Source organism: Mustelus asterias, chromosome 8 (assembly GCF_964213995.1).
Source record: "Mustelus asterias chromosome 8, sMusAst1.hap1.1, whole genome shotgun sequence".
NCBI classification, from domain to species: domain Eukaryota; kingdom Metazoa; phylum Chordata; class Chondrichthyes; order Carcharhiniformes; family Triakidae; genus Mustelus; species Mustelus asterias.
The window spans coordinates 137221768-137248094 of NC_135808.1; the positions used below are offsets into that span (position 1 = coordinate 137221768).

Sequence of the window (26327 nt, forward strand, 5' to 3'; positions counted from 1 at the left end):
GTCCCCTAGCTGAGATATTTGAATCATCGATAGTCACGGGTGAGGTGCCTGAAGATTGGAGAGTGGCAAATGTTGTGCTTTTGTTTAAAAAGGGCTGCAGGGAAAAGCCTGGGAACTACAGGCCAGTGAGCCTCACATCTGTGCTGGGTAAATTGTTGGAAGGTATTTTGAGAGACAGGATCTACAGGCATTTAGAGATGCAAGGACTGATTAGGAACAGTCAGCATGGCTTTGTGAGTGGAAAATCATGTCTCACAAATTTAATTGAGTTTTTTGAAAGGGTAACCAAGAAGGTAGATGAGGGCAGTGCAGTTGATGTTGTCTACATGGACTTTAGCAAGGCCTTTGACAAGGTACCGCATGGTAGGTTGTTGCATAAAGTTAAATCTCACGGGATCCAGGGTGAGGTATCTAAATGGATACAAAATTGGCTTCTTGATAGAATAAGAAGTCTCACAACACCAGTTTAAAGTCCAACGGGTTTATTTGGTAGCAAAAGCCACTAGCTTTCGGAGCGCTTGCTGCTCCTTCGTCGTTGGCCTCTGGTATAGTACCAGAAGATTGGAGGTTAGCGAATGTTGTCCCATTGTTTAAGAAGGGGAACAGAGACTTCCCCGGGAATTATAGACCGGTGAGTCTCACTTCTGTTGTCGGCAAGATGTTGGAAAAAATTATAAGGGATAGGATTTATAGTTATTTGGAGAGTAATGAATTGATAGGTGATAGTCAGCATGGTTTTGTGGCAGGTAGGTCGTGCCTTACTAACCTTATTGAGTTTTTTGAGAAAGTGACCAAGGAGGTGGATGGGGGCAAGGCAGTGGACGTGGTATATATGGATTTTAGTAAGGCGTTTGATAAGGTTCACCATGGTAGGCTTCTGCAGAAAATGCAGATGTATGGGATTGGGGGTGATCTAGGAAATTGGATCAGGAATTGGCTAGCGGATAGGAAACAGAGGGTGGTGGTTGATAGTAAATATTCATCATGGAGTGCGGTTACAAGTGGTGTACCTCAGGGATCTGTTTTGGGGCCACTGCTGTTTGTAATATTTATTAATGATCTGGATGAGGGTATAGTTGGGTGGATTAGCAAATTTGCTGATGACACCAAAGTCGGTGGTGTGGTAGACAGTGAGGAAGGGTGTCGTAGTTTGCAGGAAGACTTAGACAGGTTGCAAAGTTGGGCCGAGAGGTGGCGGATGGAGTTTAATGCAGAGAAGTGTGAGGTAATTCACTTTGGTAGGAATAACAGATGTGTTGAGTATAGGGCTAACGGGAGGACTTTGAATAGTGTGGAGGAGCAGAGGGATCTAGGTGTATGTGTGCATAGATCCCTGAAAGTTGGGAATCAAGTAGATAAGGTTGTTAAGAAGGCATATGGTGTCTTGGCGTTTATTGGTAGGGGGATTGAATTTAGGAGTCGTAGCGTTATGTTGCAACTGTACACAACTCTGGTGCGGCCGCACTTGGAGTACTGTGTGCAGTTCTGGTCCCCACATTACAGGAAGGATGTGGAGGCTTTGGAGAGGGTGCAGAGGAGGTTTACCAGGATGTTGCCTGGTATGGAGGGGAGATCCTATGAGGAGAGGCTGAGGGATTTGGGATTGTTTTCGCTGGAAAGGCGGCGGCTAAGAGGGGATCTTATTGAAACATATAAGATGATTAGAGGTTTAGATAGGGTGGATAGTGATAGCCTTTTTCCTCTGATGGAGAAATCCAGCACGAGGGGGCATGGCTTTAAATTGAGGGGGGGTAGTTATAGAACCGATGTCAGGGGTAGGTTCTTTACCCAGAGGGTGGTGAGGGATTGGAATGCCCTGCCAGCATCAGTAGTAAATGCGCCTAGTTTGGGGGCGTTTAAGAGATCCGTAGATAGGTTCATGGACGAAAAGAAATTGGTTTAGGTTGGAGGGTCACAGTTTTTTTTTTTAACTGGTCGGTGCAACATCGTGGGCCGAAGGGCCTGTTCTGCGCTGTAATGTTCTATGTTCTATGTTCTATGTTCTATGTGAGAGGGAGTTCTGTTCACAAACAGGGCATATAAAGACACAAACTCAACTTACAAAATAATGGTTGGAATGCGAGTCTTTACAGGTAATGGACTGCCTGCAGTGATATTGAAGTCAGACACTTTAGGAACATTTAAGCGGTTATTGGATAGGCACATAGAGCACACCAGGATGATAGGGAGTGGGATAGCTTGATCTTGGTTTCAGATAAAGCTCGGCACAACATCGTGGGCCGAAGGGCCTGTTCTGTGCTGTACTGTTCTATGTTCTATGTAATCAAGTCTCAAAGGTACAGACAATGTGAGCGGAGAGAGCATTAAGCACAGTTTAAAGAAATGTGTATTGTCTCCAGACAGATGGCCTCAACCGGGATCTTGGGTTCATGTCACACTATCTGTAACCCCCACAACTTGCCTGGGCTTGCAAAATCTCACTAACTGCCCTGTCTAGAGACAATACACATTTCTTTAAACTGTGCTTAACGCTCTCTCCACTCACATTGTCTGTACCTTTGAGACTTGATTCCCTGTAAAGATTCGCATTCCAACCATTATTTTGTGAATTGAGTTTGTGTCTTTATATGCCCTGTTTGTGAACAGAACTCCCTCTCACCTGACGAAGGAGCAGCAAGCGCTCTGAAAGCTAGTGGCTTTTGCTACCAAATACACCTGTTGGACTTTAAACTGGTGTTGTGAGACTTCTTGCTGTGTTTACCCCAGTCCAACGCCGGCATCTCCACTTCTTGACAGAAGCCAGAGGGTGGTTTTTCAAACTGGAGGCCTGTGACCAGCGGTGTGCCTCAGGGATCAGTGCTGGGCCCACTGTTATTTGTCATTTATATTGATGATTTGGATGAGAATATAGGGGGCATGGTTAGTAGGTTTGCAGATGACACCAAGATTGGTGGCATGGTGGACAGTGAAGAAGGTTATCTCCAATTGCAGCAGGATCTTGGTCAATTGGGCCAGTAGGCTGATGAATGGCAGTTGGAGTTTAATTTAGACAAATGCAAGGTAATGCATTTTGGTAGATTGAACCAGGGCAGGACTTACTCAGCTAATGGTAGGGCATTGGGGAGAGTTACAGAACAAAGAGATCTAGGGGTACATGTTCATAGCTCCTTGAAAGTGGAGTCACAGGTAGTGAAGAAGGCATTCGGCATGCTTGGTTTCATCAGCCAGAACATTGAATACAGGAGTTGGGACGTCTTGTTAAAGTTATACAAGATATTGGTAAGGCCACACTTGGAATACTGTGTGCAATTCTGGTTACCCTATTATAGAAAGGATATTATTAAACTAGAAAGAGTGCAGAAAAGATTTACTAGGATGCTACCGGGACTTGATGGATTGAGTTATAAGGAGAGGCTGTAGAGACTGGGACTTTTTTCTCTGGAGCATAGGAGGCTGAGAGGTGCCCTCATAGAGGTCTATAAAATAATGAGGGGCATAGACAAGGTAGATAATCAACATCTTTTCCCAAAGGTAGGGGAGTCTAAAACTAGAGGGCATAGGTTTAAGGTGAGAGGGGAGGGGTACAAAAGTGTCCAGAGGGGCAATTTTTTCACACAGAGGGTGGTGAGTGTCTGGAACAAGCTGCCAGAGGTAGTAGTAGAGGTGGGTACAATTTTATCTTTTAAAAAGCATTTAGATAGTTACATGGGTGCGATGGGTATAGAGGGATATGGGCCAAATGCGGGCAATTGGGATTAGTTTAGGGGTTTTAAAATAAAAGGGCGGTATGGACAAGTTGGGCCGAAGGGCCTGTTTCCATGCTGTAAAACTCTATGACTCTATGACTCTCATACTTGGGCAAAGTATTCATTTAGTATCTCGCCCATTTCATAAATTCATAAGATATAGGAGCAGAATTAGGCCATTCGGCCCATCGAGTCCGCTCCACCATTCGATCATGGCTGATATGCTCCTCATCCCCAATTTCCTACCTTCTCCCCATAACCCTTTAACCCATGACCAATTAAAAATCTATCTAACTCCTTCGAAAATGTACTCACTGTCCCAGCATTCCACTGCACTTTGGGGTTGCGAATTCCACAGATTCACAACCCTTTGGGAGAAGTAGTTTCTTAGAATCTTAGAATCTTAGAAACCCGACAGCACAGAAAGAGGCCATTCGGCCCATCGAGTCTGCACCGACCACAATCCCACCCAGGCCCTACCCCCATATCCCTGCATATTTTACCCACTAATCCCTCTAACCTACACATCCCAGGACACTAAGGGCAATTTTAGCATGGCCAATCAACCTAACCTGCATATCTTCTCATCAACTCTGTTTTGAATTTGTTGCCCCTTATCCTAAGACTATGACCTCTCGTCCTAGAATGCCCCACCAGCGGAAGCATCCACTCCACGTCTACTTTATCCATACCTTTTATCGTCTTATATACCTCAATTTGATCGCCCTATATTTTTCTAAATTCCAGAGACTATAGACCTAAACTGTTCAATCTCTCTTCATACGACAAACCCCTCATCCCTGGAATCAATCTGGTGAACCACCTCTGAACTGCCTCCAATACCACTACATCTTTCCTGAAATAAGGGGACCAAAACTGTGCACAATACTCCAGGTGTAGCCTCACCAATGCCTTGTGTAGTTGCAACAATACTTCTTTACCTTTATATTCTATTCCTTTCGCTATAAATGCCAACACTCCATTCACTTTCTTTATTATCTGCTGTACCTGCATGCTAGTTTTCTGTGACTCATAAATGAGGACACCCAGATCCCTCTGCACCGGAGCACCCCAAAGTCTCCCCATTTAGATAATAAGTTGCCTTCCCATTTTTCCAACCAGAATGCATGACCTCACACCTATCCACGTTCAACTCCATCTGCAACATTTAGCACATTCTGCTAACCTATCAATATCCATTTGTAAGTTTCTTATTTCCTCATTACAACTTACTGTCCCGCCTATTTTTGTGTCATCTGCAAATTTGGCTGTAGAGCCTCTATCCCTGTATCCAAGTCATTAATATAGATTGTAAATCGCTGGGGCACAAGGACCGAACCCTGTGGCACCCTCACTAGTTACTTCCTGCCATCCAGAAAAAAAACCATTTATCCCAACCCTCTGTCTTCTGTCCATCAACCAGTCACCCATCCAAACTAATAAATGACCCCGAATCCCATGCCTTCTGGAAGTCCAGATATACGACATCACCATTATTCACTTTGCTTGTTGCATCCTCGAAGAACTCTAGTAAATTAGTCAAACATGATTTGCCTTTCATATAACCATGCTGACTCTGATGGATTGCGTTTTGACTTTCCAAATGTCCTGATATTGCTTCCTTGATAATTGATTCTAACACTTTCCCAACAATAGATGTTAAACTAACTGGCCTATAATTTCCCACATTTTGCCTCCCTCCCTTTTTGAATAAGGCTGTTACATTAGCGTTTTTCCAGTCCATTGGAACTTTGCCTGTGACCAGGGAATTTTGGAATATTATATGGAGATATGGATCCACTATCTCCGCCACCACTTCCTTTAATACCCTCTGATGTAGGCCATCAGGCCTGGGGACTTATCTGCTCTCAATCCCAATAGTTTGCTGAGTAGCTTTTCCCTAGCGATGTTGATTGTTCTAAGTTCTATCCTTTCTGTTACCTCTGACTTGCTCGTACCTATACGAATGGCACTAGTGTCTTCCACCATGGAAACTGAGGCAAATTATTGATTTTAACATCTCTGCCTTTTCAGTGTTGCCCACTATTAACTCTCCGGTTTCATCTTCCAAGGGACCAACGATCACCTTTTATTTACCTATAGAAGCTTTTGCTATCCTTCTTGATACTTAGTCCTTGATGTCTAGTCCTGTTAGAATTTTATAAGTCTGTTTGAGATTCGTCTGAACTCCAGCGAGAATAATCCTAACTTAGTCAACCCAGATAAATGCGTTGTGGTCCATTTTGGTAGGACAAATGGGATGAAGGAGTACAATATAAAGGGAAAGACTCTTAGTACTGTAGAGGATCAGAAGGACCTTGGGGCCCGGGTCCATAGGACTCTAAAATCGGCCCCGCAGGTGGAGGAGCTGGTTAAGAAGGCGTATGGTGTGCTGGCCTTTATCAATCAAGGGATTGAGTTTCGGAGTCCGGGGATAATGATGCAGCTATATAAGACCCTCGTCAGACCCCACTTGGAGTACTGTGCTCAGTTCTGGTCGCCTCATTACAGGAAGGATGTGGAAAAGATTGAAAGGGTGCAGAGGAGATTTACAAGGATGTTGCCTGGATTGAGTGGCATGCCTTATGAGGATAGGCTGAGGGAGCTCGGTCTTTTCTCCTTGGAGAGACGTAGGATGAGAGGAGACCTAATAGAGGTATATAAGATGTTGAGAGGCATAGATCGGGTGGACTCTCAGAGGCTTTTTCCCAGGGTGGAAATGTCTGCTACGAGAGGACACAGGTTTAAGGTGCTGGGGGGTAGGTACAGGGGAAATGTTCGGGGGAAGTTTTTCACACAGAGGGTGGTGGGCGAGTGGAATCGGCTGCTGTCAGTGGTGGTGGAGGCAAACTCAAAGGGTCTTTTAAGAGACTCCTGGATGAGTACATGGGACTTAATAGGATGGAGGGTTATAGGTAGGCCTAGAAGGTAGGGATATGTTTGGCACAACTTGTGGGGCCAATGGGCCTGTTTTGTGCTGTAGTTTTCTATGTTTCTATGTTTCTATGATTATTACCGTATCTTTTTTGAAAACCCCTATTATTTCCTGGTTTATACTGTGCCCCACTGCAGAATTACTTGGGAACCTATAGATTACTCCAATGAGTATTTCTTTCCTTTGCTATTTCTTATTTCTACCCAGACTGATTCCACATCTTGATCTCCCATGCTTATGTCATTTGTCATTACAGCACTGATCCTGTTCTTCATCAGCAAAGCTACCACCTCCTTTTCCTTTCAGTCTTGCTTTCTGAAATGCTGAGTACCCTTGGATATTCAATTCCCAGACCTGGTCTCCTTGTAACCATGTCTCAGTAATCGCCAACAAATCTGTTTCTATTTGCGCTGTTAACTCATTAATTTTGTTCCGAATGCTTCGTGCATTTAGATTTTGTTCTACTGGTAAATTTCTCTACTCTTTTACAATTCCTTGGTGCATAAAGACATTTGCAAACCTGCACTCATAGCTCCTCCTTCAACTTAGGTTTTCTAATTTCCCCCAACAACTGAGCCCTCCCCTTCCTATTTAGTTTAAAGCTCTATCTTTTGCCCTCGTTGTGTGATTCGCTAGGACTCTGGTCCAGGCATGATTCAGATGAAGACTGGTTTCAAGCATAGATTCTTGTGGTTCCAAGCATAGATTCCCTCCGCTATCTTTGAGTGGAACAACCCTTTCCCTGGCTACCCACTTGCTCTTTACATACATAGAGTCATAGAGTCATAGAGGTTTACAGCATGGAAACAGGCCCTTCGGACCAACTTGTCCATGCCACCCTTTTTTTTAAAACCCCTAAGATAATCCCAATTGCCCGCATTTGGCCCATATCCCTCTATATCCATCTTACCCATGTAACTATCTAAATGCTTTTTAAAAGACAAAATTGTACCTGCCTCTACTACTACCTCTGGCAACTTGTTCCAGACACTCACCACCCTCTGTGTGAAAAAATTGCCCCTCTGGACACTTTTGTATCTCTCCCCTCTCACCTTAAACCTATGCCCTCTAATTTTAGACTCCCCTACCTTTGGGAAAAGATAAAATGCCTTAGGATTTTTCATGACCCCTTTGAGTCCTCCTAACTCCTTCCTCAAGTTCCTTCCTACATTTTTTATATTCTTCTAGGGCTTCATCTGTCCTAAGCCATTTTAAACTTTACGAATGTTACCTTTATCTTTTTGACAAGGCTCCTAATATCCCTCATTATCCACGGTTCCCGATACTTGCCACACTTATCCTTCATCTGCACAGGTACATGTCAATTCTGAATTCCAATCATTTGAAAGTTGAAAGACGCCACATGTCATAAGAACATAAGCAGGAGTAGGCCATCTAGCCCCTCGAGCCTGCCCCGCCATTCAATAAGATCATGGCTGATCTGAAGTGGATCAGTTCCACTTACCCGCCTGATCCCTATAACCCCTAATTCCCTTACCAATCAGGAATCCATCTATCCGTGATTTAAACATATTCAACGAGGTAGCCTCCACCACTTCAGTGGGCAGAGAATTCCAGAGATTCACTACCCTCTGAGAGAAGAAGTTCCTCCTCAACTCTGTCCTAAACCGACCCCCCTTTATTTTGCGGCTGTGCCCTCTAGTTCGAATGTTGGTTTACCCTCAAACAGCCTCCCCCAATCTAAACTCCCAAGATCCTGCCTAATGTTAGTCTTCCCCCAATTTAACACCTTTGCCCGAGAACCACTCTTGGTCTCATGGACAGTTTTCCTGAGAAACCTGTGTGGCACACTCACTGGTATTTCCACTCTGCTCACAGCCAGCGCTTCTCTGATTCCATAACTGCCATGGAGGGAACGTGATGGTGAGAATCCCCTCATCAGTTTACAGGGGAACAGAAATGCTCCTGAAATGAGCGCAGCCAGAAACAGCAAAGAGCCTGTTTGAAACATGTTCAGTAGCTGCTGCCGCTCAACAGATCTTCAGCTCACGGCATGAGATGAAATGCTGCACTTGCATGTCAACTTTTTCCAATTTCAAGACAGAGCTGGGGAGCTCTGCTCAGTAAATTATATTTATCACAATGAAAAGGTGTCTGTGACCAGGAACTACAGGGGGGGAACGACAGAGTCTGAAATAATCTGCACTTATTTCTATCTCCTGCTCTGAAACTCACAGCTTGTCACAGAACATTGTTCAGCTCAATGGCCCAGAGATTTAGAATCTGCCATGTTCGTGTGAAGGGAAACAATTGCATTACAGCCTAATGACCGCAAGTGAAATGTATTTGCAAAGGCAGATTGATGAGGAGGCTTCGAGGGCAGATTGATGAGGAGGCTTCGAGGGCAGATTGATGAGGAGGCTTCGAGGGCAGATTCACGGATGAATAAACAGTTTCAGAATGCATGCACCAGGTGGCAGCATTAGCTCAGTCACACTCCTTGTTTGGTTGCTGGTGAGAAAGACCAGCCCCATCAGATCCTTTTGACACAGCCACAGTCTCACCCAAACCACAAGGTACACGTGAGGTGGAGACTGATCATCGTGCACCTCTGCTAAATGTGCCTTGGCAATGTAGGTCCGTAGAGAGATGCAATGGTTTTAATTGTCGAGGTTCATCCTGAGCAGCTCTGTGATGCAGGACTCTGCTCAATGAGCTGTCACGATAAACGACAACGCAGAATCGCTGAGCAGAAACTGATGGGCAAGTTCCGCACACGTGAGGACGGCCTGAACCGGGATCTTGGGTTCATGTCACACTATTTGTAACCCCCACGACTTGCCTGGGCGTGCAAAATCTCACTAACTGTCCTGTCTGGAGACAATACACATCTCTTTAACCTGCGCTTGGCCCTCTCTCCACTCACATTGTCTGTATCTTTAAGACTTGATGACCTGTAAAGACTCGCATTCCAACCATTATCTTGTAAATTGAGTTTGTGTCTATATATGCCCTGTTCGTGAATAGAACTCCTCACACACTTGAAGAAGGAGCGAGACTCCGAAAGTTAGTGCTGCCAAATAAACCTGTTGGACTTTAACCTGGTGTTGTGAGACTCCTTACGATGAGCTGTTCCCAGGGATGTATACCGAGACAACATCAACTGCAGCTGGACAACCAAATGTTCGATGAAAGAGGCTCTTTTCTAGGCCACTGCGAAGAGTTGTCCTCAACTGACTGTTGCAGACTGCCATATTCCCGGTCCAGGACGACATGTTGAGGGATACAGTAAAGCTTGGGAAAGCCAGGGGAAAGCACAATGAGGAAAGGCCATTGTCAGAGTGCACTGGGGGCCTCGAAACCATGAGGAACCCTCAGGTCAAATGTCTGTCAGCCTGACAAGAGATGTAAGCATATCAGGTGCAATGAGAATGATATTGAAGCACCACAGAATGCAACATGTTGCAGGGAAAGTATTTAAAGTTTATTGCACATTCTGTGATGTCCAATTTGAAATGTTTTGGAATGAACGAGTACACATTTACAGACAAGGTATATTTTTGGGAAAAAACTCTCCCCTCTCCACTGATCCAGGTCAACGCTGTCAGAGAATCCATTTTGAGGGAGTGCTGCACTGTCCGAAGGTCTACTGAGGGAGTCCCGCACTGTCAGAGGGTCAGTACTGAGGGAGTGCTGCACTGTCAGAGGGTCAGTACTGAGGGAGTGCTGTACTGTCAGAGAGTCAGTACTGAGGGAGTGCTGCACTGTCAGAGGGTCAGTACTGAGGGAGTGCTGCACTGTCAGACGGTCAGTACTGAGGGAGTGCCGCACTGTCAGTGGGTCAGTACTGAGGGAGTGCCCACTGTCAGAGGGTCAGTACAGAGGGAGTATCGCACTGTCAGAGGGTCAGTACTGAGGGAGTGCCGCACTGTCAGTGGGTCAGTACTGAGGGAGTGCCCACTGTCAGAGGATCAGTACTGAGGGAGTGCTGCACTGTCAGAGGGTCAGTACAGAGGGAGTATCGCACTGTCAGAGGGTCAGTACTGAGGGAGTGCTGCACTGTCAGAGGGTCAGTACAGAGGGAGTATCGCACTGTCAGAGGGTCAGTACTGAGGGAGTGCCGCACTGTCAGTGGGTCAGTACTGAGGGAGTGCCACACTGTCAGAGGGTCAGTATTGAGGGAGTATCACACTGTCAGAGGGTCAGTACTGAGGGAGTGCTGCACTGTCAGAGGATCAGTACAGAGGGAGTATCACACTGTCAGAGGGTCAGTACTGAGGGAGTGCCGCACTGTCAGAGGGTCAGTACTGAGGGAGTGCCGCACTGTCAGTGGGTCAGTACTGAGGGAGTGCTGCACTGTCGGAGGGTCAGTACAGAGGGAGTATCGCACTGTCAGAGGGTCAGTGCTGAGGGAGTGCTGCACTGTCAGAGGGTCAGTACTGAGGGAGTGCTGCACTGTCAGAGGGTCAGTACTGAGGGAGTGCTGCACTGTCAGAGGGTCAGTACTGAGGGAGTGCCGCACTGTCAGAGGGTCAGTACTGAGGGAGTGCCGCACTGTCAGTGGGTCAGTACTGAGGGAGTGCCACACTGTCAGAGGGTCAGTATTGAGGGAGTATCACACTGTCAGAGGGTCAGTACTGAGGGAGTGCTGCACTGTCAGAGGATCAGTACAGAGTGAGTATCACACTGTCAGAGGGTCAGTACTGAGGGAGTGCTGCACTGTCAGAGGATCAGTACAGAGTGAGTATCACACTGTACACTCCCTCTGTACTGATCCTCTGACAGTGCAGCACTCCCTCAGTACTGACCCTCTGACAGTGTGATACTCCCTCAATACTGACCCTCTGACAGTGTGGCACTCCCTCAGTACTGACCCACTGACAGTGCGGCACTCCCTCAGTACTGACCCTCTGACAGTGCAGCACTCCCTCAGTACTGACCCTCTGACAGTGCGATACTCCCTCAGTACTGACCCTCTGACAGTGCAGCACTCCCTCAGCACTGACCCTCTGACAGTGCGATACTCCCTCTGTACTGACCCTCCGACAGGGTACTGTGAGGGGTGAATACTGGGGAGTGCTGCACTCTCTGAGGCCCAATAGTTCGCGAGTTCTGTACTCTTTTAGCATACATGGATGTTAAGCCAAGTTTTCTTTGCTCATGAATTGAAGTTGAAGACCCCTTGGCATTCATCAGAGCATTGCAACCTCACTGGTAGTGTCGCCATTATCCTTTTCCCAACACCTAAAAACAGCGGATTTGATCATTTATTTCATTATTGTTTTTGGGAGCTTGCGATGCCCAAATTAGCTGTTGTATTTCCTGCATTGCGTCAGTCACTGCACTTCAGAAATATTTCACTGATTGGAATATCCTCTTGTGGTGAAAGCTGCTATTTTCTCTCCTGAGCAGTTATTTTATTGGGATTTAATTAGGTTCTGTGATTTTTTTCCCCCAGTAAGCTGAAGATGGCAGTCAAATCTCTGCAGCCTCATTGTGGCCAATTAAACATTGTTCCTTAGCAAGGGATTTACAAACTGTTAGATTTACATTCTACACTTGTTTTGTTCTCTCATTTCAGCTGCTAACATTTGTACTGAATTGCATGTGCTCCCTGACACAGTGTGTGATTCAGTGGAACAACTTATATTTATGTATAACGAGTAAGCAAGTCGAACATCCCAACCTTGCTTGAAAGAAGCACAAATCAGACATAATTAGCACAAAGCACATTGGGAGATATTAGGACAAGTGACTCAATAGCTTGTTAAAAGAGGTAAGTTTCAAATACGTTTAGAGAGCTCCCACGATAGAGAGGTTCAGTTGGAAATTCCAGATCTTAAGGCCCAGAAAGCTGAAGGACTAGCCACCAATGGTGGACTGATGAACACAGTAAGAAGTCTCACAACACCAGGTTAAAGTCCAACAGGTTTATTTGGTAGCACAAGCTTTCAGAGCACTGCCCCTTCATCAGGCGGGTGGGAGTTGTGTTCACAAACAGGGCATATATAGGCACAAACTCAATTTACATGATAATGGTTGGAATACGAGTCTTTACAGGTAATCAAGTCATAAAGGTACAGACAATGTGAGTGGAGAGAGGGTTAAGCACAGGTTAAAGAGATGTGAATTGTCTCCAGCCAGGACAGTCAGTGAGATTTTGCAAGCCCAGGCAAGTCATGGGGGTTACAGATAGTGTGACATGAACCCAAGATCCCGGTTGAGGCCGTCCTCATGTGTGCGGAACTTGGCTATCAGTCTCTGCTCAGCAATTCTGCGCTGTCGTGTGTCGTGAAGGCTGCCTTGGAGAACGCTTACCCGAAGATCAGAGGCTGAATGCCCGTGACTGCTGAAGTGCTCCCAACAGGAAGGGAACACTCCTGCCTCATGATTGTCAAGCAGTGTTCATTCATCCGTTGTCGTAGCGTCTGCATGGTTTCCCCAATGTACCATGCCTCGGGTCATCCTTTCCTGCAACGTATCAGGTAGACAACGTTGGCCGAGTCGCAAGAGTATGTACCGTGTACCTGGTGGATGGTGTTCTCACGTGAGATGATGGCATCTGTGTCGATGATCCGGCACGTCTTGCAGAGGTTTCTGTGGCAGGGTTGTGTGGTGTCGTGGTCACTGTTCTCCTGAAGGCTGGGTAGTTTACTGTGGACAATGGTCTGTTTGAGGTTGTGCGGTTGTTTGAAGGCAAGAAGTGGGGGTGTGGGGATAGCCTTGGTGAGATGTTCGTCTTCATTGATGACGTACAAACAGACCTTTGCCGCAGTAAACTACCCAGCCTTCAGGAGAACAGTGACCACGACATCACACAACCCTGCCACAGCAACCTCTGCAAGACGTGCCGGATCATCGACACGGATGCCATAATCTCACGTGAGAACACCATCCACCAGGTACACGGTACATACTCTTGCGATACGGCCAACATTGTCGAGCTGATACGTTGCAGGAAAGGATGTCCCGAGGCATGGTACATTGGGGAGACCATGCAGATGCTACGACAACGGATGAATGAACACCGCTCGACAATCACCAGGCTGGAGTGTTCTCTTCCTGTCGGGGAATATTTCAGCAGTCACGGGCATTCAGCCTCTGATCTTCGGGTCAGCGTTCTCCAAGGCGGCCTTCATGACACATGACAACGCAGAATCGCTGAGCAGAAACTAATAACCAAGTTCCGCACACATGAGGACGGCCTCAACCGGGATCTTAGGTTCATGTCACACTATCTATAACCTTCACGACTTTCCTGGGCTTGCAAAATCTCACTAACTGTCCTGGCTGGAGACAATGCACATCTCTTTAACCTGTGCTTAACCCTCTCTCCACTCACATTGTCTGTACCTTTGAGACTTGATTACCTGTAAAGATTCGCATTCCAACCATTATCATGTAAATTGAGTTTGTGTCTATACATGCCCTGTTTGTGAACAGAACTCCCACTCACCTGATGAAGGGGCAGTGCTCCGAAAGCTTGTTCAAGTCCCACCCCAGGATTTGATGGCCAAGGAAGCTGCATTCATAATGTGGCCAAACAAATAGAGTATCAGCCTGCAAAACCCTTCCAAGCATACACCAATGGCAGGCGATAAGAACAGGAGAGATTCCTGGTCAGCCATATCATAGAGTCATACATTGTAGAAAAGGCCCTTCGGCCCCTCCAGTATGCATCAACAATAACTACCACTAAAACTAATCCCATTTTCCTGCACTTGTCCCATATCCTTAAATGTTAAGTGTTCATCCGAATACTTTTTAAAAGTAAAGTTTACTTATTAGTCACAAGTAAGCCTTACATTAACACTGCAATGAAGTTAGTGTGAAATTCCCCCGGTCGCCACAGTCCAGGTCAATGCACCTAACCAGCACATCTTTCAGAATGTGGGAGAAACCGGAGCACCCGGAGGAAACCCGCACGGACACGGGGAGAACATGCAAACTCCACGCAGACAGTGACCCAAGCCAGGAATCAAACCCAGGTCCCTGATGCTGTGAGGCAGCAGTGCTAACCACTGTGCCACCGTGCCATCTAAGGTTGTAAGGTTTCTGGCTCCCACTATCTTCCCAGGCCATGCATTTCAGATTACCACCACTCTCTGAGTGAATTTCATTTTTCCCAATTCCCCTCTGAATCTCCTGCCCCTTACCCCAAAACTATGTCCCCTCATGATTGACCCCTCAACCAATACGATGGGGAGAATGTTGGAACCTCTACCACCACTGTCCATAGCGCCAGGCTACAACATGGCTGTAAAAGTGTATGTTGGCCACAGCAACTTGGACTTCCTGAGTGAACCGTAACACATCATCACCCCAGGGAGGCACTGGGCCAGTGAGGATGTTGCACACAATGATAAGATTGTGTGCAACGTCCTCACTGGCCCAGTGCCTCCTTGGGGTGATGATGTGTTACTGGACGGGAACTTTTGCTGGTTGGTGAGGACTGTTGGTTTAGCTCTGAGTAAGTGCACACAAATGAGCCAACGGCATTTCTAAATGATAAACTGAAGGGAAATAATATCCCCAAAAACTGGGTTTCATTTCAATTCCAGGGAGGAGAGATAACTTGAATCTAAAGTGCAAATCATTTATCGTTAGCCGCAACAAGCAACTATTAAATCTTCCTATAAATCTTTAAACAATCTGTTGAGATAGCACAGAGTTTTAAATTGTGATAAAAGTGCCCAGTGGAGACATTCTGAACCACTGAGTGATTTTTCAAAATTTAATCATCTGAAATGTCAGATAAAAGGGCTTTGCTGATAATTCCTTGGAATCAGGAAATATTCTACAAGAGTTCCCGAGACAGGATAGGTTGAGATTCTGCTGAACAAGAAATAAATGATGATTAATGTCCTTGTCAAGTACAAAATCGACTAAAATATATTCAGGCCTCAATATCTGTTTGATTTCATTGTTATAAAAGCTGCGAATGTAAAATAAACTCAGAGCAAATTAGATTATTTTTCAGTGAAGGGCAGTCAAGTGTAGAAGGTCAGAGTTCACTTGCACGTTAACCTTATTTTGTGCTTCAGAAAGAACGAGAGCACATCCTGCTCCTTGATTCAGGCGTCACCATGGCTCAGTGGTAGCACTCACACCAAGGAGGCATAAAATTATGTATACAAGCCCCACTCCACAGACATGAGCATTAACCACAGGATGACACTCCCAGTACTGAGGGAGTGCCGCACTGTCAGAGGGTAGTACTGAGGGAGTGCTGCACTGTCAGAGGGTAGTACTGAGGGAGTGCCGCACTGTCAGAGGGTCAGTACTGAGGGGGTGCTGCACTGTCAGAGGGTCAGTACTGAGGGAGAGCTGCACTGTCAGTGGGTCAGTACTGAGGGAGTGCTGCACTGTCAGAGGGTCAGTACTGAGGGAGTGCCGCACTGTCAGAGGGTCAGTACTGAGGGAGTGCTGCACTGTCAGAGGGTCAGTACTGAGGGAGTGCCGCACTGTCAGAGGGTCAGTACTGAGGGAGTGCTGCACTGTCAGGGGGTCAGTACTGAGGGAGTGCCGCACTGTCAGAGGGTCAGTACTGAGGGAGTGCCGCACTGTCAGAGGGTCAGTACTGCGGGGGTGCTGCACTGTCAGAGGGTCAGTACTGAGGGAGTGCCGCACTGTCAGAGGGTCAGTACTGAGGGAGTGCTGCACTGTCAGAGGGTCAGTACTGAGGGGGTGCTGCACCGTCAGAGGGTCAGTACTGAGGGAGTGCCGCACTGTCGGAGGGTCAGTACTGAGGGAGAGTTGCACTGTCAGAGGGTCAATACTGAGGGAGTACCGCACACTGGCTTTCGGAGTGCTGCTCCTTCGTCAGATGGAATGGATATCTGCTCTCAAACAGGGCATACAGAGACACAAAATCAAGTTACTGAATACTGATTAGAATGCGAATCTTTACAGCTGATCAGGTCTTAAAGATACAGACAATGTGAGTGGAGGGAGCATTAGGCACAGGTTAAAGAAATGTGCATTGTCTCCAGACAGGACAGCCAGTGAGATTCTGCAAGTCCAGGAGGCAAGCTGTGGGGGTTACCGATAGTGTGACTTGAACCTAAGATCCCGGTTTAGGCCGTGCTCATGTGTGCGGAACTTGGCTATCAATTTCTGCTCAGCGACTCTGCGCTGTTGTGTGTCGTGAAGGCCGCCTTGGAGAACGCTTACCCGAAGATCAGAGGCTGAATGCCCATGACCGCTGAAGTGCTCCCCCACAGGAAGAGAACAGTCTTGCCTGGTGATTGTCGAGCGGTGTTCATTCATCCGTTGTCGTAGCGTCTGCATGGTTTCCCCAATGTACCATGCCTCGGGACATCCTTTCCTGCAGCGTATCAGGTAGACAACTCGGCCAACGTTCTCTACCTGATACACTGCAGGAAAGGATGTCCCGAGGCATGGTACATTGGGGAAACCATGCAGACGCTACGACAACAGATGAATGAACACCGCTCGACAATCACCAGGCAAGACTGTTCTCTTCCTGTGGGGGAGCACTTCAGCGGTTACGGGCATTCAGCCTCTGATCTTCGGGTAAGCGTTCTCCAAGGCGGCCTTCACGACACACAACAGCGCAGAGTCGCCAAGCAGAAACTGATAGCCAAGTTCCGCACACATGAGGATGGCCTAAACCGGGATGTTGGGTTCATGTCACACTATCGGTAACCCCCACAGCTTGCCTCCTGGACTTGCAGAATCTCACTGGCTGTCCTGTCTGGAGACAATGCACATTTCTTTAACCTGTGCCTAATGCTCCCTCCACTCACATTGTCTGTATCTTTAAGACCTGATCAGCTGTAAAGATTCGCATTCTAATCAGTATTCAGTAACTTGATTTTGTGTCTCTGTGCCCTGTTTGAAAGCAGATATCCACTCCATCTGACGAAGGAAAATCGCTCTGAAAGCTAATGGCATTTGCTACCAAATAAACCGGTTGGACTTTAACCTGGTGTTGTTAAAACTCTTACTGTGTTTACCCCAGTCCAACGCCGGCATCTCCACATCAGTACTGCACTGTCAAAGAGTCGGCACTGAGGGAGTGCTGCACTGTCAGAGTGTCAGTACGAGGCCTGTAACTTACTTGAATGTAAAAGTACTTTTGTGGTAGCCATTAATTACCATAAGCTTCCAGGTACAGTCAGAGTTGGCCTTTTCACATGCTGCCCAGTGTCAGGGAGCCCAGGCTGGCAATGGATGCTACTTGCTGGTGTAAATTCCACCTCCCTTCAACTGGTGATCAGACTCTGTTAACATTTCATGTGAAACTCCTACTCCTGGGGAACTCCTTCCCCCTCCTCTGAATCTCTCCCCTTACCCCCCTCCCTATCACTATCCCTTGCACACAGCAGGATCCCAATCCTGATCTGAGGCCTCTCAATGGCAAAGCTCATTGTTACTCATTGTTGGACTTTAACCTGCTGTTGTTAAAACTGTTACTGTGTTTATCCCAGTCCAACGCCGGCATCTCCACATCAAAGCTGATTGTTCCCAGGGGAAGGACTCGAATCCTTTGCTGGATCTCAGGACACTTTTCCAGAGCTGGACTCTCTGACTCTTTGATGCAGCAACTTACAGACACAGGGAAATCAGACAGAGAAAAGAATCTCATTGCGGCCGTCACTGCGAGTTCCACAGTGATAGATATATTGACACAGACAAACAACTATTCACACACAAACTACATCACACCACGTGGGATTGCAAGAAAATAACTTCATCTTAATACAAAATAATTAATATCGACACAAACACTGATTGCTGCTCGCTATTAGACCCACATGGGACTGATACAGCCCCTCCCCTGCCCTGGATAGACCAGGATAGGAAGCGGATTTCAGAAGGATTGGGGAGGGTGGGAGGGGTGTCATGGGAAGAGTTCTGATTAGATCCCAACTGGAGTCCAGTTCAGGTCATCACACTTCAGGAAGGGTGTGAAGGTTCTTGAGAGAGTGTGGATGAGATTTACCAGAATGGTTCCATGGATGAGGGGATCTTAGTGACAAGGTTAGGCTGGAGAAGCGGGGGTTGTTCTCCTTGGAGCACGGGAGATTGAGGAGAGATTTGATAGAGGTGTACAAGATTCTGGCAGGTTTAGATAAGGGAGATGAGGAAAAGCTGATCCCATTCACTGATGGTACAAGGATCCTGGAAACAGTTTTAATTTATGGGCAAGTGATGCAGAGACACTCTGAGGAAGAAATTTTTACACAGCGAGTGATAATGACCCGGAGCTCACTGTCTCCGAGGGTGGTGGGAGTGGAGATGATGAATGACTTCAAAAGGAATTTGAATGGGCACTTGAGGGAAATAAACTTGCTGAACCACAGCGATAGAGCGGGAGAAGGGGACTGACTGGATTGCTTTATGGAGAGCCAGGTTGTATTAGAGGGACCAAATGGCCTCCTTCCATTGTATAATGATTCTATGGTGGAATTTTCCCATCTTGCCCGGCACAGGGATCGGAGCGGGCAGAGGGTGGACCATGCAAAAGTCCATTCACCTCAGGTGGGATTTTACATTTTTGGGGTGAGCGCGGCAGGAAGGTCCCACCCTATGTCTCCACACATGAACAGGATTACAACAGCAATGCTCACTGAGACCCAGGATGTGTGTAACCTGAAGCTGCCCTGACATTCTTCAAAGTTATGATCAACTGACAGAGAGAGAAGCCAGGTTGCCCAAAGGAATCCATCACAGGGAGGCTGAGAGAAGCAGCAAGCTAAAGTTTAATGTATGTGTCACAGGGTGTGGGCATCGCTGTCTGGGCCAGAATTTAATATCCATGCCCAATTGCCTCGAGAACATGGTGACGAGATACCTTCTGCAGGTGAGTGATTTTAAACTCAGTGGTGGAAGTAGCAGGGCAGAGGGTCAGTACTGAGGGAGTGCTGCACTGTCAGAGGTCAGTACTGAGGGAGTGCCGCACTGTCAGAGGGTCAGTGCTGAGGGAGTGCCGCACTGTCAGAGGGTCAGTACTGAGGGAGTGCTGCACTGTCAGAGGGTCAGTACTGAGGGAGTGCTGCACTGTCAGAGGGTCAGTACTGAGGGAGTGCTGCACTGTCAGAGGGTCAGTACTGAGGGAGTGCCGCACTGTCAGAGGGTCAGTACTGAGGGAGTGCTGCATTGTCAGACGGTCAGTACTGAGGGAGTGCTGCACTGTCAGAGGGTCAGTGCTGAGGGAGTGCCGCACTGTCAGAGGGTCAGTGCTGAGGGAGTGCCGCACTGTCAGAGGGTCAGTACTGAGGGAGTGCTGCATTGTCAGACGGTCAGTACTGAGGGAGTGCTGCATTTTCTTTGGTGCCAAGAATGCTGATTGAATCCTGGATGTGCGGAACACGAAACTGTGCCTCCTATTCCCTCTGGCAATGATGCACTGACAGAGAGACCCTGTCCCCACTCAGTGTTCCCTCAGAGAGAGGGAGATTGAGTAGAACTTGTGTGCAGGATGGAGTGAGAGCTTCCCTGTCAGAGTTTCCACCTTTCCAGTGATGCATTAAACCGAAGCCTCCTGTTCTTTCAGAGACATCACCTCACTATTGATAAGAAAATCAGGGAGTTCTCCCCAGTGTCCTGGTCAGTATTTAACCATGAAGCAACACCACAAACTGATTATCCAGTCATTAACAGATTGTTATTTGTTGTCCTTCAATGGCTGGAATCGCTTTGGAACGTCCTGAGCTAGTGAAAGGCGCTAGGGAAATACAAGTCCTTCCTTTGTTTCTTTGTCTCAAAGCTGAACTTGGGATGAGTGACTGGCGGTTGTAGAATGAATATTAGCAGCTGCCTTGGATCCACGCAGAGTCGGAGAGTCCAGTCCCCACTGACTGCTGATTCCATCCAGGATTGTAGATCCAGTTGGATTGGCTCTGTGGGCTCAGGTTTCGCATCCAGTTTGTCTTTCCCAGGGTCGGGTGTGCGAGGGAGGGAAGCGTGTTTCAACAGTGACACAGTAAACCCTGGATTCTCCTTTGCTCTCCACACCTTCCCATCAGCGTCCATGACACTGGGAGCTGGTCAGAGTGGTATGCGGCCATTAGCGACGATTAGCAGCGCAGTCAGTGAGAGCAGCACCCGGTGTAAGGTGGGGTCTCGGGGGGATTGGGAGACACATCCTGCTGCTCCCTTCCTGCACTGCACTTTCTCACATAGGAGGCCAGTGTAGGGAGTGGGACAGAGACATCTCCCATTGTCCTCACACACTCCTCCATTCTCACACCGTGACAGCAGGTTATCACACACACTCGCTGCAAAAAATCAGAAAAAAGAAAGATTAGTTTGTGAAAAATCTCTCTGCACTAAAGATTGTTTCAATGTCACCAATCCCAGCGTTTAACTTTTACAACATTATTTTATTTGAGGAACATAATAAAAACACTACAGTGCAGGAGGAGGCCTATCGAGTCTGCACCGACAACAATCTCACCGAGGCCCGATCCCGGTAACTCCACATATTTACCCCACTAATCCCTCTGGCCTACGCATCCCGGGACACTAAGGGGCAATTTAGCATGGCAAACGCACCTAGCCGGCAAATCTTTGGACTGTCAGTGGAAACCGGAGCACCCGGAGGAAACCCACGCAGACACGGGGAGAATGCGCAGACTCAGTGACCCAAGCCGGGAATCGAACCCGGGTCCCTGGCGCTGTGAGGCAGCAGTGCTAACCACTGTGCCACTGTGAATATAATAAAGTATAATCACACAGATTGCAAAAGGAATATGAACAGGTTTTTTTATTTATTAGGGTCACAAGTAGGCTTACACTAACACTGCAATGAAGTTACTGTGAAAATTCCCTAGTCGCCAGGAATGGTATCGGATTACTCAGGAATAAACCCAATTAATTCAAAGGTAATGACAGCAAAATGGCAAAAATATTCAACAATTACTTTGAATATTTACCAGAGATTAACATGCTGGACATGAGATTAAGAAATAGATTTAAAAAGATATAAAAACATTTCAAATTGAAAGGGGAAAGATAATTAATGAATGAATTAAACTTGAAGAGGATAAAACTCCTGGTCCGGATGGATTGCATCCGCACCTTTTAAATAAGTTTGGGAAGAAACGTATTACATTGATATTTGGCAGAGACCAAATGTGATTCTTATATTTAAAGAGGGAGATAGAACAAGTCTAGTGAACTATCGGAAATTAGCTTAATGTCGGTGGCAGGAAAGATGAGGGAATCTTTCCTCAAAAATGTAAGATAATAACACCTGGCAAGTGGAAATATGGCAAAGAGTAAACAGCACAGATTTCAAAAAGGAAAGTTATATTTAACTAACCTTGTTCAAATCTTGGGAGAAATAAAAGAAAGGGTAGATAAGGATAATGTAGTTGATGTAATGTGTTTGGATTTTTGAAACGCCTTCGATAAGGTACCTGACAGTGAACTCATGGCTAAGGTCAGAATGTGAAGAATTGGGGAACATGTGGCTGACTGGACGGTAAGCTGGCTAGAAGAGAGAGTCAGTAAAGTGACCAAAAACTCTAATTTTAAGGAACCAATGAAGGGGATAGGTCAATGGGCCAAAATGGATAATTAAATGCTGAAGGAGAGACAGTGGATCAAATTGTGTCCAGTCATGGTCACTGCATTTTAGGGAGGATGTGGAGAAGGTTCACTCACTAAAAGCCTTTGTGTTTCCTCCACAGTAGCTGGACTATCAGATACTCTGCTGACACGGTCACACAGAACCCAGGGTGAAGTAAGCCCAGGAGCTGATGTAGATTGTTTCCTTACCTTGACAGCCCTTGTGCCAGTAATATCCGGGCAGGCACCGGTCACACTTAGGCCCTGTTGCCCCAGCCTTGCAGTCACAATATCCCGTGTCATTACAGCGATGGTGGAGTGAGCCATCAGGATTACACTTACAGTCTGTAGAAACAAGACAACACACACACACACTGCACACAGAGATTCCGAATAAAACACATCGACACGAGTTCAGCAATAGAAATGACTGTGACCCAGCCACGGGATGGTCAAACTCTGAGAGTAAAACAAGTCTTCAACATGATGTGGAGATGCCGGCATTGGACTGGGATGGGCACAGTCAGAAGTCTCACAACACCATGTTAAAGTCTAACAGGTTTATTTGGAATCACGAGCTTTCGGAGTGAGTCACCTGATGACGGAGCAGCTCTCCGAAAGCTCGTGATTCCAAATAAACCTGTTAGACTTTAACCTGGTGTTGTGAGACTCCTTACCAAGTCTTCATCACTTTACAAAGAGTTTCAATGCTGCACACACTGATTGCACACAGCCCGTGTTCCACTCGCTGGGAAACTGCACTGAATCAACAGCAGCCACAAGGCCAAAAAAAGACAAACCAAACACTGACTTCATCACCACAGGATGGAATCCAGAAGTTATGTTCAACTTGGAACAAAATTCTCGATCATAATTGGAAAACTGAAAGCTTTCCATCTGCTTCACACAAAAAGCAGCGACAATACGATGTTTCCAGGTCTGGGCGAGACCCCAACTGGGAGTCAAGACAAACTATTTACTCGGAGAGTGAGGAGAATGTGGGACTCGCTCCCACAGGGAGTGGGGAGAATGTGGAATTCGCTCCCACAGGGAGTGGGGAGAATGTGGACCTCACTCCTACGGTTAGTGGGGAGAAGTAGAACTCGCTCCCACGGGGAGTGTTTGAGGTGAATTGCATCGCTACATTTAAGGGGGAAGCTGGATAAACACTTGGAGAAAGGAATAGAAGGAGATGCTGATAGGGTGAGAGGAAGCGGGGGTGAGAGGAGACTGGCATGGAACAGAAACGCCAGCACGGAGCAGTGAATCTAAAAGCCAGTGAACGGGTACAAAAATAATGTGAAGGCAAACTGAATGTTGCACTTTATTTCGAGGAACCTGGAATGCAAATAGTTGAAAGTTTCAGTTTTGATAAAGTTCTGGTTAGAATTTATCTGGAGAAACTGGGTTTAGTTCTGGGCTCCACTCATGAAAAAGATTTTACTTATTAGTGTCACAAGTAGGCTTATATTAACACTGCAATGAAGTTACTGTGAAAATCCCCTAGTCACCACACTCCAGCACCTGTTCAGGTATACTGAGGGTCAATTTAGCATGGCCAATGTACCGAACTAACATGTCTTTCAGACTGTGGGCGGAAACCAGAGCACCCGGAGGAAAGCATGCAGACATGTGGAGAACATGCAAACTCTGCAGAGACAGCGGCCCAAACCAGAATCAAACCGGGGTCCCTGGTGCTGTGAGGGAGCAGTGCTAACCACTGTGCCACCGTACCACCTTGATACGGGCCTTGGAGAGGGGGAAGAATCGATTCACCAGAGTGAGCCTGGGCAGAAAAGTGTTATAGTAGAGTCATACAAGGGAATTCTCTGGTCCTTCACGCCCACTGCCACTGCAAGTGAGGACAGACAATTTGACGCTCAGCCAAATCTCCATTCACTGCAGCGAGACCAGAGAATCCTACCGACATGAATGGCCAGAGAGTTTCGGCCATAGAGTTTTATAGCACAGAATAAGATCCTTCAGCCCATCATGTCTATGCTGGCCATCAAGCACCTATCTATTCTTATCCCATTTTCCAGCACTTAGCCTAGTATGCTTTGACAAGGTCCCTCATGGGAGGTTAGTTAGGAAGGTTCAGTCGCTAGGTATACATGGGGAGGTAGTAAATTGGATAAGACACTGGCTCAATGGAAGAAGCCAGAGAGTGGTTGTGGAGGATTGCTTCTCTGAGTGGAGGCCTGTGACTAGTGGTGTGCCGCAGGGATCGGTGTTGGGTCCATTGTTGTTTGTCATCTATATCAATGATCTGGATGATAATGTGGTCAATTGGATCAGCAAGTTTGCTGATGATACAAAGATTGGAGGTGTAGTGGACAGTGAGGAAGGTTTTCAAAGCTTGCAGAGGGATTTGGACCAACTAGAAAAATGGGCTGAAAAATGGCAAATGGAATTTAACGCAGACAAGTGTGAGATATTGCACTTTGGAAGGACAAATCAAAGTAGAACGTACAGGGTAAATGGTAGGACTCTGAAGAGTGCAGTTGAACAGAGGGATCTGGGAATACAGGTACAGAATTCCCTAAAAGTGACGTCACAGGTGGATAGGGTCGTAAAGAGTGCCTTTGGTACATTGGCCTTTATAAATCGGAGTATCGAGTATAAAAGTTGGAGTGTTATGGTAAGGTTATATAAGGCATTGGTGAGGCCGAATTTGGAGTATTGTGTACAGTTTTGGTCACCTAGTTACAGGAAGCATGTAAATAAGATTGAAAGAGTGCAGAGAAGGTTCACAAGGATGTTGCCGGGACTTGAGAAGCTGAATTACAGAGAGAGATTGAATAGGTTGGGACTTTATTCCCTGGAGCATAGAAGATTGAGGGGAGATTTGATAGAGGTGTATAAGATTTTGATGGGTATAGATAGAGTGAATGCAAGCAGGCTTTTTCCGCTGAGGCTAGGGGAGAAAAGAACCAGAGGGCATGGGTTAAGGGTGAAAGGAGAAAAGTTTAGAGGGAATATTAGGGGGGGCTTCTTCACGCAGAGAGTGGTGGGAGTGTGGAATGAGCTGCCAGATAAAGTGGTAAATGTGGGGTCACTTTTAACATTTAAGAAAAACTTGGACGGGTTCATGGATGAGAGGGGTGTGGAGGGATATGGTCCAAGTGCAGGTCAGTGGGACTAGGCATAAAATGGTTCGGCACAGACAAGAAGGGCCAAAAGGCCTGTTTCTGAGCTGTAATTTTCTATGGTTCTATGGTTCTATGCTCTAGTGTTTGAACTGCTCGTCTAAATGCTTCTTAAATGTTGTTAGAGTTTCTGCCTCCACCACTCTTTCAGGCAGTGAGGTTCAGATTCCCACCACCTTCTCGATGGAAAGGGGTTTTCCTCAAATCCCATCTAAATCTCCTGCCCTTGCCTTAACTTATGCTCTCAGGTTATTGACCCCTCTACTAACGGGAAAAGCTTCTTCCTATCGACCCTACCTATGCCCCTCATAATTTTGTACAGCTCAATCAGGTCCCCCCTCAGCCTTCTCTGCTCTAAGCAGAACAACCCCAGCCTAACCAGCCCAACTCAGGCAACATCCTGGTGAATCTCCTCTGCACCTTCTCTACTGCAATCACATCCTTCCTATAGTGTGGTGACCAGAACGGCACACAGTACTCTAGATGTGACCTCACAAGCCTTTTATACAGCTCCATCATAACCTCCCTGCTCTTATATTCTGTGCCTCGGCTAATAAGGGCTGGGAGTCTGAATGGGGAGGAATTTGTAAAATGCGTACAGGAAGGTTCTTTGGAACAATATGTAGATAGCCCGACTAGAGAGGGGGCTATACTGGACCTAGTACTGGGGAATGAGCCCGGTCAGGTCTTCAAAGTTTCGGTAGGGGAACATGTGGCAAATAGTGACCACAATTCTGTTAGCTTTGGGATAGTGATGGAAAAGGATAAGTGGTGTCCCAAGGGTAAGGTGTTGGATTGGGGGAAGGCTAACTTTAGTGGGATTAGACAGAAATTGGCAGCTCTTGATTGGGAGAGGCTGTTTGAGGGTAAATCCACATCTGGCATGTGGGAGTCTTTTAAGGAACAGTTGTTAGGGCTGCAGGATGTGCCTGTAAAAAAGGATAGGAAGGGTAGGATTCGAGAGCCGTGGATAACCAGGGAAATTGAGGGATTTGTCAAAAAGAAAAGAGAGGCGTATGTTAGGTCCAGGCAGCT

General features: G+C 46.7%; 1 protein-coding gene across 1 annotated transcript in view; it reads right to left on the minus strand.

The window, feature by feature from the left end:
- Nucleotides 1–20619: 20619 nt before the first annotated feature.
- Nucleotides 20620–26327, minus strand: part of LOC144497795 (netrin-G1-like) — a 102669-nt gene continuing 96961 nt past the window's right edge. Inside the window, exons 6-7 of the mRNA XM_078219232.1 lie at nucleotides 22354–22488; nucleotides 20620–20849 (exon numbers count right to left, since the gene is read on the minus strand). Coding sequence (XP_078075358.1) covers nucleotides 20620–20849; nucleotides 22354–22488 — 365 coding nt within the window. The remainder of the gene's footprint in view (nucleotides 20850–22353; nucleotides 22489–26327) is intronic.